Below are 12,079 nucleotides of genomic sequence, written 5' to 3' on the forward strand. Positions count from 1 at the left end.
AGTTTTAATATGTTTTCAGGCAAGAAAGTGACCGTTTAGATTCCCAATATGTAGTTAGTTTATCCAAATAATGCCTTTTTGCAAATCTGCTGCAATGTTTCTGAGACCAGCTAGACATCTCACAGCAGCATCCTGAGTCCAACGTCTTCATACCGGGGGGGAAGTGTTCTGATGAACTGATCTGAGCAGCTCTATGGTGATTTACTGCTGGCTCTAATGTCTCCATGCCTGTGTTTTATTTTTCAGTGGAACCTGTTTCAGTGCCAGTACAACTTTTTTTCCAATACAACTGTTCCAATGCCAATGTTTCCTTTTTTTCAGTTCAGGTTTTGGTTTCAATGCCAAACTTTATATTCAATGCCAAAATCTAACTGCTGCAGTTCTGGCCCCATAGTACCATCGGTTGATCCAAGATGTGAGAAAAATCTCATTCGGAAGTAAAGTTCGAGTCTGACCATTTATCAATTTAACAGACTTCATGGCCGCTGCATATGAGTGCAATTAATGAAACATGGCTCAGCAGATTTAGACAATTAGATGATCTATTCTGCATGTGGTGACTTACACAATGAAATAATTTTCACATATTTTTGAGAGTAAAACTATTTGGCAACCAATAATTGTTTAACTCAGACAATTGAACTGAGTAATATGCCTAAATGTGCTAAAACATTGGCAAATAGTAACAAAGAAGGAGAAATTATTTTTCTGTTGTGCACATTGAACAAAGTGTTGTAAAGAATTTTTACATAATGTTTTGACAACTTTGAATTGAGCCAAAGCAGCTGAGAAAAACTGTAATATTCAGCATCTAAACAGAAAAGTGATACAGACAGCCACTTAGCCCCCCCCCCCCACACACACACACCTCACAAAGACATACACACACACACACACCTCCCTTCACCACTCAGGGACATTTTCTCCCAAGAAGCACTTTCTTTCTCCCTAGTCGGATTCTTTTGGAAGCAGAAGCTACTGGAAGGGCGGCTGGCTCCTTCTTAGAGGGGGATTAATGCTGTAGCAGGCCCCCACTCGCTAAATCTGACCTCCACTTTGAGTGTCTGAACATCATGATCAGTTAGGGGTTGAGGAGAAGAACTGTAGAGCTGGGGGAAGAAAAAGGATGAGAATGGAGGAGCACATGCACATACTGATCATTTTGGACAGATGCTGCTAGTAGTTGATTGTTGGTGGACATGCAGGAACACAATGCAGAGATGCACTGATGTTAAAGAAAAGTACTTTAGATTAGTAATTAAAGTGTTATAGTTAGCCTGTGTAACTTTCGCTGAGCAGCAGCCACTGAGGCCAAAACTTGCAATTACCAGATAATGGTAAATGCTAAATGTAGTGTAACGGCAGCAGAATCAGAGGAGCAATCTACACACTGACTCAGTAATATCAGTTACTGCGCATGGCAATATCTATCTAGAGTTAGTTAACATTAGACCAAGTAAAGTTAGTTTTATTTGTCAAAGTAAGAATGTCTTCGTCTTGTTTTCAGGTTATTGAGGAATAAGAATACCTTACTTCTGCATTGTGTGTTCAGTTTCAATCACCACATGGGTCAGAGTGGATTATCCTGAGTAAGTGTTTTTATTAAGATCAGATTCTGTGATAAAACGCTCTCCAAAAGAATCTCCCCGGGAATAAATGTCGCTCTACAACTCTAATAAGAAGAAGATTTAGCCTGGTCACAGCTCAAACCAGCAGCGGTTCAGCTATGAATTTTAATTTAGAACACTGATGAGGCTGCAATGTCCTGGCTATGTGTTTATCTGAATAATAATAAACAGCCGTCAGCCAATCACAAGTGAATATTCTTCAGGGCGATGGTATAAAATTGTAAATAAACTACTTCAGACTAAACAATTATCCACATCAGATCTGCTGCCTTCCTCACAGCAGATGACCAGTAAATAAAGGGAATCGGGTGTGAAATTGTACAATTATAGCCCGTATGGCACTGCTGGTAACATCTGCCTGTTTATCTGTGGCCAGGTTGAGGTGTTCGGTGTGAACACGGGGGCACTTTTTTTATTGAGTCTGCCATTTTGGAAATGTGGGATGGTTGGGGTGGGCCAATAACTGTTGCTTCAGGACCCACTGGGGACACCTGACACACTGGATTAGCTGGCTGGGCACTCCTCTGACACTTTTTGTCTGCTCTCTGTCCATCAAATGCATACATTCACACACAAACACACACAAACACACACATACACACACATACACACACATGATGCACTTTGTCATGCACGCAGTTGGATGTGTGTACTCTCGCACGTTGAATCAGACACGGGCCAAAACACCCACAGATGCGCGCTCCCCAGGGGGACGACAAACATCACTTCTTGGGTCATCAGGAGACGTGTTGCTTTGCTGTTAGAATGTGCCTGACCCGTGACGACCATGTTTGCTGTCAACATCCTGTCTCTCCAAATCATCACCTTGCCGTGGCCTTCTGTTTATAAGCATGCTGTTGGCAAGCCCCGGCGTCACATGGAAAGCAACACACACACACACTACTCTGAATTTAACACATTTAGGCTAATAATAGTGTGTGTGTGTGTGTGTGTGTGTGTGTGTGTGTGTGTGTGTGTGTGTGTGTAGGGGGGAAAGATATAGAAAGATACCCCGTTGCTGTCTTTTTCATGAGGGGTAACATATGTATTCTCTGTTATTTCTACCGTCCTTGTCCTTCCTCTCCTCTGGGAACCGTGTTCTTGGGCCGTGGTCTACAAGAAAATGAAATCCCGCGTGCAAGCACTGTATGCACAAGTATTAGACAAGCCTCTAAACTGCAATGGCGTCCCAATGAGACTGCCTGATGTGGGTCACAGCAGTCCCTTTGGGGAAGGAGATTTCACAGGAAACGGTGCGTCCTCGTTTTGTTTGAAGGCTGAGACAAATTTGGCACCTGTAACACCTCATGGAGGGCCCCCCCGTTGGAGGCATCTTTCATGACTACTTTCTTCTAAATCTGGCAACATGGACATTTTTAAGATGTTTTTTCAGAATTCCATGGGGACAACATGACTATTATGTGTTATAAGCATCAAGAAAATGAGGCAGGTTTGAATGCATTTCAATATAGTGAGTATTTTGTCCTGTTTATAGAATCAGAGGATGATTTAATCTCCCATCTGGGTCACAGGAACTTGTTCCAGTGAGGGAGCTCCCCCTTTTTCTTCCTTTTCTCTACAAAATAAAATCTTACTCTCTCTTTTCGCACACCTCCTGTCTCAGTTAGGAAGTTGCCATCCCCACAACCTCCATTCATCCCTCGCTCACTCGCTCCCCTACGTATTCCTCCGCCCTTTTGTGCCTCAGCCTCATCCGAGGTTTTGCTTTCCTAATGTGTAACATCTCTGTTTCCCCAGGACGCCGCCCCGCCAGACGATGACGACTGGAACCTTCAAAGCGGGTGCTGGAGCCTTCAAAGCCGGTGCCCAAAAATACTTGGAGTGTATCTAGCTCACATAAATGAATCAAAGCTACTCTACACACTGACTTGCTAGTCCCAACCATTTCCTTCCCTTAGTCTCCATAACCTTCTAAAACTTCAGACGGGCTCCAGCCCCCAAGTGCTCAAAACTCATCTAGTAAACTAACAAACAACAACAAAATAACACTCTTCAATTCTTGATCAGCAGAGGAAAAGGAAAGTGATGTTTGACGAGGACGACAGCAGCAGTAAGGAGGGCGGAAGGGAAGAGGAATAAAAAGAATACAATATGGATGCATTAATGTTTCTTTAAGAAACAAAACACAGACTTGCATGATGACACTGACTTGTCAATGTGAACAGGCTGCTCTGCTGTTATTTTCTGAGTGGTTAGTGCTATTGTTAGATGAAGGCTCCCTCTTTGGAGTGCATTGCTGTCACGAAAAGGGCTGCATTTCCATCATAATAACAACTGAAAAGAGTGAACTGTCACAGGGCGCTTCCTCCTCTGGCTGTGATGCATGCCCCTCAGTCCGGCCTCGCTGTGCTGATGGATGAGCCAGAGAATACACTTTTCTCAATGCCAAAACAAAGCCTCAAAATAAGGGATCACTGCTGTGACAGAGAATGTCACGGTCCCACTGCTGTATATGTCAGCTAGAGTAAATATCATGGCCACATTAACAGCACTCTCCCTGCTGTTTGAAACAATGACGACACATAGACGGTGCTTTCAGATAACAGAGATGGAGCGCACTGACCTCAGCGGGGACGGTGATTTACAAGTCCAACTATGTCAATGTAGAATCAGAATACTAGCAGATTCGTGAATGTGCCAGTGCCTCTGGGCTTTCTAAAAACCCTCCTGTTTTTGTATTTACTATATTAGTTCTTCATGTGATCATTAATACCTACCACAGGCAGGCAGACAGCCTGGCTTAGCCTGGTGGTTAACAAATGCAAACTCGTGTCGGGAACACAAAATGTCTTCCTTTGAACAACAATGAACAAAGGGGAAGCACAATGGAGAGAGAAATTAAGTGAGAGCTTCAGCACGACCAAAAATAGCCTTATAATTCAGGCCCAAATAGAATAGCATGATTATGGTTAAACAACAAGCGGGGGGAATTAGCACGCTCCCAGCAGTGACTCATCGGATGTTTGCCCTCCTTTAGAGTCTGTATGTGTAAATGATGCTGCGTCTGTTTATCTTGGAGCTGAGGCATGACTTATAAACACCTCCACGTACTTTCCCAGCATGAAGTGTCCTCCCTCTGTATGCTGCCCAAGATCTGAGCGCACCAACCATACCTGGCTGGCATATTCACATTTTGCTGGCCTCGATTCAGCGCTGGCTTTCACAGTGCCAGGAGCTACAATGGTAGACTAACTGCAGAGAGCTGGATGCTCTTAGATGGGAGATTGCTTGCCTGAGGAAGGCTGCTTGGCTCTTCCTGCTTTTCAGACTAGAACCTGACTTAATCACCTAGAATAATGCAGGCGTGCTCTAAATATGAATGTCATGATAAATAAACCAGAACCCTCACAGAATGTTCTTTAAAAAAAAATCACTTTTGGTGGAACATGGGGGATTGAATTAAATAATCATTTTTCTTTTCCAAAGCTTCTTTTTCTCTCTCCATTGTGTTTTCCACATGATTCAATACTGTAAAGGTACTACCCTGATAACAATACCTCCCTCAGACCCCAGATCAGGGCCCATGTTCCTACCTGAGGGGAAACGTTCGATGACGGGCTGGTTGTCCACCTGTAGTGTGGCGTTGCCACCGCTGCGTGTGAATCGCACCACATGGTATTTGCCGTCGCTCACCATCACCGCGCTCTCCTCGATGATTATGTCGTCTGTTCCCACGTTGAAGATCACGCCGATCTTTCCCCTTTCCTGTGGACATGGCAGGACAGAGAACATTGTGAGAAGAATGTACCAGCACAGAGGAAAAAAACAAAAAACAAGGATTCACAAACACATTCCAGACATATTTCACAGCTTCACATTTGCTGCATTTTAAAAAGGACCAACATGTAAGATTTAGGAGGATGCATTGGCAGAAATGGAGTATATTTATAGGTATGTTTGTTAGTGTATAATCCCATGAAAACAATGCTCACTGTGTTTTTGTCACCTTAGAATGAGCCCTTTACATCTACATAGGAAGCCTCTTCCACAGAGTTTTTCTATTTGCTTGGAGGGTAAGGCTTGAGTGGAGGGGTTATTCAGTTGGTTACAATCTCCAACCTCACTACTAGATGCCACTAAATCCTACACAATTGCACTTTTAACCTCTGAAACTTTATTTTCCTGGAAAAAATAGCCTTTGGAACCAGGTGTAAACAAAAAAGTCCAACCAAGTTATCACACGTTTTTTCCTGTCTGTCCATCCATATCAGACCAACCTGCCTTTCTCTCCATAAGTAACAGCTCATTGGATTACACTTATGATTGATTTCTCACTGTCTAATTTCCCCAACATCCTGCCTCAAAAGAAAAAAACACATAAAGGAAGTTTGATACCTTATCATCAATTAATGGGTTGCACTGGGACCTTTAATAATAGGATATGGAGTATTTTTAGCCATGCTGCTAGTGGGGTGGCAATATCAGACAGTCAGCTGGCCCACCACTTTGCTCCAAACACATATATCTCAACAAATATTGTCGATTGGCATTATATTCAAGATTCCTATAGAATGGAATACATTGACTTTGGTGATCCCTTGACTTTTTTGTGATCAAATATCCGCTAAACTAATGACAAAAATGTTCTACTACTCTGTCTATTTAACAAGGACCATGAAACACTTTTGGAGGAAGACTCTAATTAACCCATCAGAACAACACTGTGTCTATATTTGTGAATCTAATAGTCACCTAAACAGTAACAATTGATGTATAAATGATAACTGTCCATGCGTGGCATAGCTATGCATGGACAATTATCATTTGCAGCTCCTCAATCAATTGTTGTAACTGTAACATGATAAAAGCAGCACATTGCCTGGCAAAAACCAACATATATTTGCCTTGAGTGACCAAAAAGGCCCTTACTGCCTGTAGTGTGATGATGCTTTGAGCATCACATCTCACACACATCAGCCTGGAAAAGAACAGAGTACTTGTTGAGGACTCAGGCACCTTTAGTATTCATCAACCCGGTGACCCCCCTCCCCTCTCCCATCTATTAGTGTTGACAGCCGCCCACTGCTTCGAGTTTATTACAGTCAACCGCCTACTCTACTCTCATCTCCCGCCATCTCTCCCCTCTCCCTCTGCGGTTCCTGTCCTCAGTCCCAGGAAAGGTCAAAGTCATTTACAGAGTTACAGTCTGCCGGAGAGGCATAGCATGAGGGTGTGAGAGAGAGAGAGAGAGAGAGAGAGAGAGAGAGAGAGAGAGAGAGAGAGAGAGAGAGAGAGAGAGAGAAAGAGAGAGAGAGAGAGAGAGAGAGAGAGAAACAGACATACCAGACAGCACCATTACACACAAATTCTCTGTCTGCCAGTAAATCTTGTGTTGCGGTTGTATTCTGCACAAGCCCAGAGATCTTAAGCAGTAGCTGCCCTGCTGTCCATACTGCTGGCAGGAACACTTCCTGGGTGTCACTACAGGTCGAGCTCATTTTGGGGGGGGGGTCACTTTTGCACACTTGCTATCTTCCCGTTGCAGCCGTGCATCCAGGACAGCCTCATCGATTCCATTACCTAATTAGCTATGTGCATTTATTCTGCCACTGTTCGTATGCTGAGATATTCAGAGGTGAGCGCGTGGCTTTGGCTGGCGGCGGATTTTCCATTATTCATGGATAATTAAGTATTTAAAAAAGGAAAATAAACCACCCCAATGTTAACAGAACTTAAAATAGCAAGTTAATTGAGTAAATAAGTGCAGAGGTTGTACAGTAAGTTAATGAGTGGTATAATCACAGCCAAATTTATGTGCATCCCAACCACTTTTTGGTGCCGTGTGGAAAGTGGTTACAGTATTCAGCCAAGGCCACAGAATCGCCATGAACTGATGACAACTGCGATTAGGGTATTAATTGAGCATGCTCAAATTGTGCTTCAAGTGGAAGTGCTGGTGGCCGTGATGAAAGCCGTAGAGGGGATCAACAGCATAAACAATCGCAGAACAGGAAATGGATGCAGCTCCTCAATGAAGAGCAGAACTAAGTTAGGCTTGGGTGAGTTTTCGAGGAGTGGAGGCTTGATGGACTGCTTGACCAATGATCTCATTGTACAAATAAGGTTGAACGTCTCAAATGGCAAAGTGCTTCCAGCTTCTTAGGCACTTAATCAATTGATTCGTGTTATGGACTGACCCTCGCAGTCTTTCAGCCCGCTCTCTCCCCGCGCATGCCGAAAATTCCAGTATTGATCCTGAGACATGAATATGAATAGTATCAGAGAGAGATTAGCGAGACGCACGTGAATGAAAATTTAATCAAAGCTTTGACTATTGATACCTTTGAGATACTGCAGCAAGGAAAAAAAACAAAGCATAGAGGGCGAAGCTAGGAGCTTTTGGTTGGAGCGGAAATGCCGGGATCATCTCCATTACAGCCCACGCACTGGGAAGCTTAGAATAATCATAACACCTTTGCTTGGTGAATTAATTTAATTTACCAGGGCAAAGCAGAATGAATCCGTGCTATTAGTCGGAAAAGCAGAAGGGAGAGTGAATTTGAGTGATATTTACAGAGAGATTAGCATTTGTGTTCCGCAACATTAGGGTTCTTCCTGGTGCTGAGGGAAAGTATTGAGCCCATTACGACGGGAAGCCGCTGGGAACCAGTGCTTTTTTAAAAATGATTTTAGTGTAGCGGTAATGACATTTTAATGGCCATTTCCCTTAAGCGAACATATCTCTGGAAACAGAAGGAAAAAAAAAAAACTCTGAATGACTAGAAGCAGTCAAGCCTGCAACGTTGAAATGAAGGGACTGGTAGGTAACTGACAATAAGCCCTGGCTGCTCTTTAAACACCACAGCTTCTAAACTACTGCTTAGCAGCCCTTAATCTGCTGCAGCTGTCGGCTAATGTCACCAATAAGAATGTAACGTTTCTGCTCTTTTATCCAAAGGTTAGCTCATCTTGCTTTTCTGTCTGTGGGTCAATCGGTGGTGTAGGTAGGGGGTCTACAACAGTGGGCTAGGGGCAAAGAGCTCTGCTTTATGATACATTTTCAATTCCGTTCCATTAAAACTTCCAGTGCCTGGGGAAGACGGCATCTCTTTGAGTCACTGAGTTCAATTAAACAGTATTCAATGGTGGGAGGTTGAGGGAGATGCTCCCAGACTAGATTGGATCGGAGTTTCCACTGATCCGCTCTGCAAATCAAAAATCTCTTTTGGTTGGGTTGCGTTTCTTCAAGGAAAGTTTCATCTGACGAGAACACAACACTAGTTAGGAAAAACTTCACATTTTTCAAAAGATTTCTACTTGAATATCTTTGTTATTACTCAAGCACAAACTTGCCATCCTTGCCAAATATCTCTGATCTCAGTACAACAACAAAAAAAAGATGTTTCTGCAGAGTAGAAACTGCTGATCAGGTTCTCACAAAACAGTCATTTTTAAGACAGAGTTTATCTGCCAATAATTTAAAAAAAAGTGTGTGTAATCTTCTCATTAGCGTCTCTGCTTTCTTTTTTTTCTGTTCAAAGACAAAGAAATTGCCTTCGGAATTGTGTGCAGCAGCAGCCACAGATGAGGAACAAAAAAAGAGTAGTGCTGGAATACGGAGAGAATTTTCCATCTGAAATATTTCAACATGACCTTGCAGAGTGCGGGAGCGCGTTGAGGTAAACGCTGCCGGCGAGAGCGGAATGAGAATGAGGGACGCCAGAACAAGGCTGCAGTCGGCGTGTGCATATCAGGGTTATCAGGCAGCCTCAGAGAGCTCTAGCTGATCACGCCGAGCAGAAAAGGAAGAGGAGGAGGAAGAGGAGGAGGAGCAAGGGGGCAGAGAGAAACACTGCGTGATAAAAAGGACAGAGGGAACCTTGATGATCCTCCAGGGCCTCAAGGTGTTTTGAGATCAAAGCTCCTTTTGAAGATGTCAAGATTTAGTTCTCTCTGCTTGCACACACTGGTAGTCAATTAAGAAAAGGGGGGGGGGGGGGGCAAAGGGGGAATACGAATGCATTTTTGAAGGATTTGTTTCTTGGTTTCATTTCTTTATAGACAGAAGACAGCTTAATCATGGCGCTCTTTTTTTTTTTTTGTGGAAACACCCCCTACAGCTTCTCCTCCACACACACACACACACACACACACACACACACACACACACACACTTAATCTATTTGCATTTCCTCATTGTGTTCCTGCATTTCCCTCTCAGATCTGATACATAAGACAAACAAGTGAGTTAGAAAGAGGAGAACGCAGAGGAACAACAGAGATGCTGCTGCAGCTGCTGGATTCAGTGAGACTCTTGACAGATCCAGCTCCGGTTGTTTAAATCACTCAACGTATTTTGCATTTTGCTTTATCAACAGGCTTCAAGAAAACGGTCCAGGAATGAGGCTGACCGGTGAAGGAATTTGCTGACGCTGGTGATTTGCTTTGGCAGATTTCATATTAATAGTCCCGTTGGTGATGGAAATGCAAACTATTCATCAGCTTCTTACTCATTTCCCCAATAATGATCTATCACAGCCTGTATCTGCTTTAGCCTAACTTGACACAGCAGTGTAAGTGTGCCGAGCTGCAGTATTTATTAGCTTATGAATCAGCCAGTGGAGCAGCATGGAGAGAAATGACTGATAAATAGATTTTTTACTGGATGCCCAACCAAAAGCAATCAATTTTATTTTTTTCTATGGGTGCACACAGACACACACACACACACACACACACACACACACACACATACATACATCTGACACTTCCAAGTGGTGTAAGGCAGCTTAATATTTCATAGTGTTACAGCTGGAGTGGAGCATTTCAACTTATATCCAGGCTTTTCTGCATTCATGCTACATTCTATGTGCTATTCTCAGTTCCAGATTAATATTGGGGAGTATTTTTGTAACATATCCCACTGAGTCTCATATACCCGCATATATAGTATCTCTGCATCTCCCTTTAGAGGGTAATTCTGGCTCTGTGCAGCTAATCAGCTTGTCAACATGTATGCATAATGCCTGCGAGAGGAGATCGAGTGTGGAATCGGCTACACAGAGAACAGTACAGTGGGGCTAATCTGCTCCTCTCAAACTGCAGCGTTATGTAAGGAGAAATAGGCTGTTGCGTAACGTGTAGACTCCTCGTCGGCTAAATCAGCCACTGTCCGTTCACTTAGCGTCTTCCGAGTGTCTGTGAGAGAGAGGAGGAGGAGACTATAGGCAAACAGCCATTTTGGATCAGGAATACTGTTATCTAGCCCTCTGCAATCAGTAAAAATGGCACATGGTTAGTACATAAAGAGGAAATGCAGACGGAGCTCCATGTGTTGTTTTGGATTTTGGTGGAGGGGGTGTGTGCTTGGTTTCAGTTACCACCCCTTCTCTGTGTTTCTGCTCAGCCAACTCATTTGTATGTGTTTGCTGTGATCTCAGGCAGTCACCTTGAGGAAGTTGCCCCCCCTACCTCATCTTAATAGCACTTTATCCCCCTCCTCCCCGCCCCCTCCCCCTTCACTCTTTCTTTTCTTTGCCTCTATTCCAGCGACTGTGGTCACGGCTATCCGTTCTTTCCTGCTCTGACAACGACGAGCGGGCCGCTCTAACGGAGAATCACATCTCATTGAAAAATCGATGAGTTAGATAGATGTGGTGTGTGTGTGAGTGTGTGTGCGTATCTGAATCTGAGTCTCCCATCCAAGCATGACTCACACTGGGCTTGCCCATTTGTCCTGGAGTACATACACACTGGCGGCGAGCCAAAATACTGCAGAGGGAAGCGACATTTATGCTAAAGGAGGTGTGAGGGGGGAAAAATAAATCAACACAAACATCATCCTCTATAATCCTGATTATGTTGTCAGTGAGCGCCAAAACTCTTCTTTCACTTTGTGGCAGCCTCCGATCTTAGAAAAACAACACACGCATGACTTATTAACACAACACACACACACACACACACACACACACACACACACACACACACACACACACACACACACACACACACACACACACACACACACACACACACACACACACACACACACACACACACACAGTTGATTCTAGGATGGTGTGTACCAGAGAGGCTGGTGATGGATGGTGTCCTTCAGCTCAATGACCATCACACCTGTTGAATTTCGCCTAACCTACCCGCTCCCACGCAGGTGTACTATGCAAACATGGGAACGTCCTTGAGCGAGGTTACGCTGAGCCCTGCCCACAACAAGGCCTTGTTTAAATGGCTGTAGAAAGCTGATGGACACACACACACACACAGGATATATGTATGCACTTTCCTACTGGCCGGTGTCCAACTGATTGTACACAATGAGAAATAGGGTGTAGCTGCTTTGTGTCATATTTTTCTCAATGTACAATATGACATTATTTTACATTTAATCAATTAAATAAAAATGTGAAAACTCAATGCTAATATGTGTCCTTGTGAAAATGGTGGTACGCTGACTGCTTCAGGTCATC

At 43.6% G+C, this 12,079-nt stretch overlaps 1 protein-coding gene across 16 annotated transcripts in view; it reads right to left on the reverse strand.

Moving 5' to 3' along the window:
* Positions 1 to 12,079, reverse strand: part of nrxn2b (neurexin 2b) — a 592,634-nt gene that overhangs the window by 40,971 nt on the left and 539,584 nt on the right. For all 16 annotated transcript variants that reach the window (XM_053343297.1, XM_053343296.1, XM_053343295.1 and 13 more), the window contains one exon: positions 5,183 to 5,354. In XM_053343297.1, the coding sequence (XP_053199272.1) occupies positions 5,183 to 5,354 (172 nt within the window). The remainder of the gene's footprint in view (positions 1 to 5,182; positions 5,355 to 12,079) is intronic.

The sequence above is a fragment of the Scomber japonicus genome, chromosome 22 (genome assembly GCF_027409825.1).
Source record: "Scomber japonicus isolate fScoJap1 chromosome 22, fScoJap1.pri, whole genome shotgun sequence".
NCBI lineage: Eukaryota > Metazoa > Chordata > Actinopteri > Scombriformes > Scombridae > Scomber > Scomber japonicus.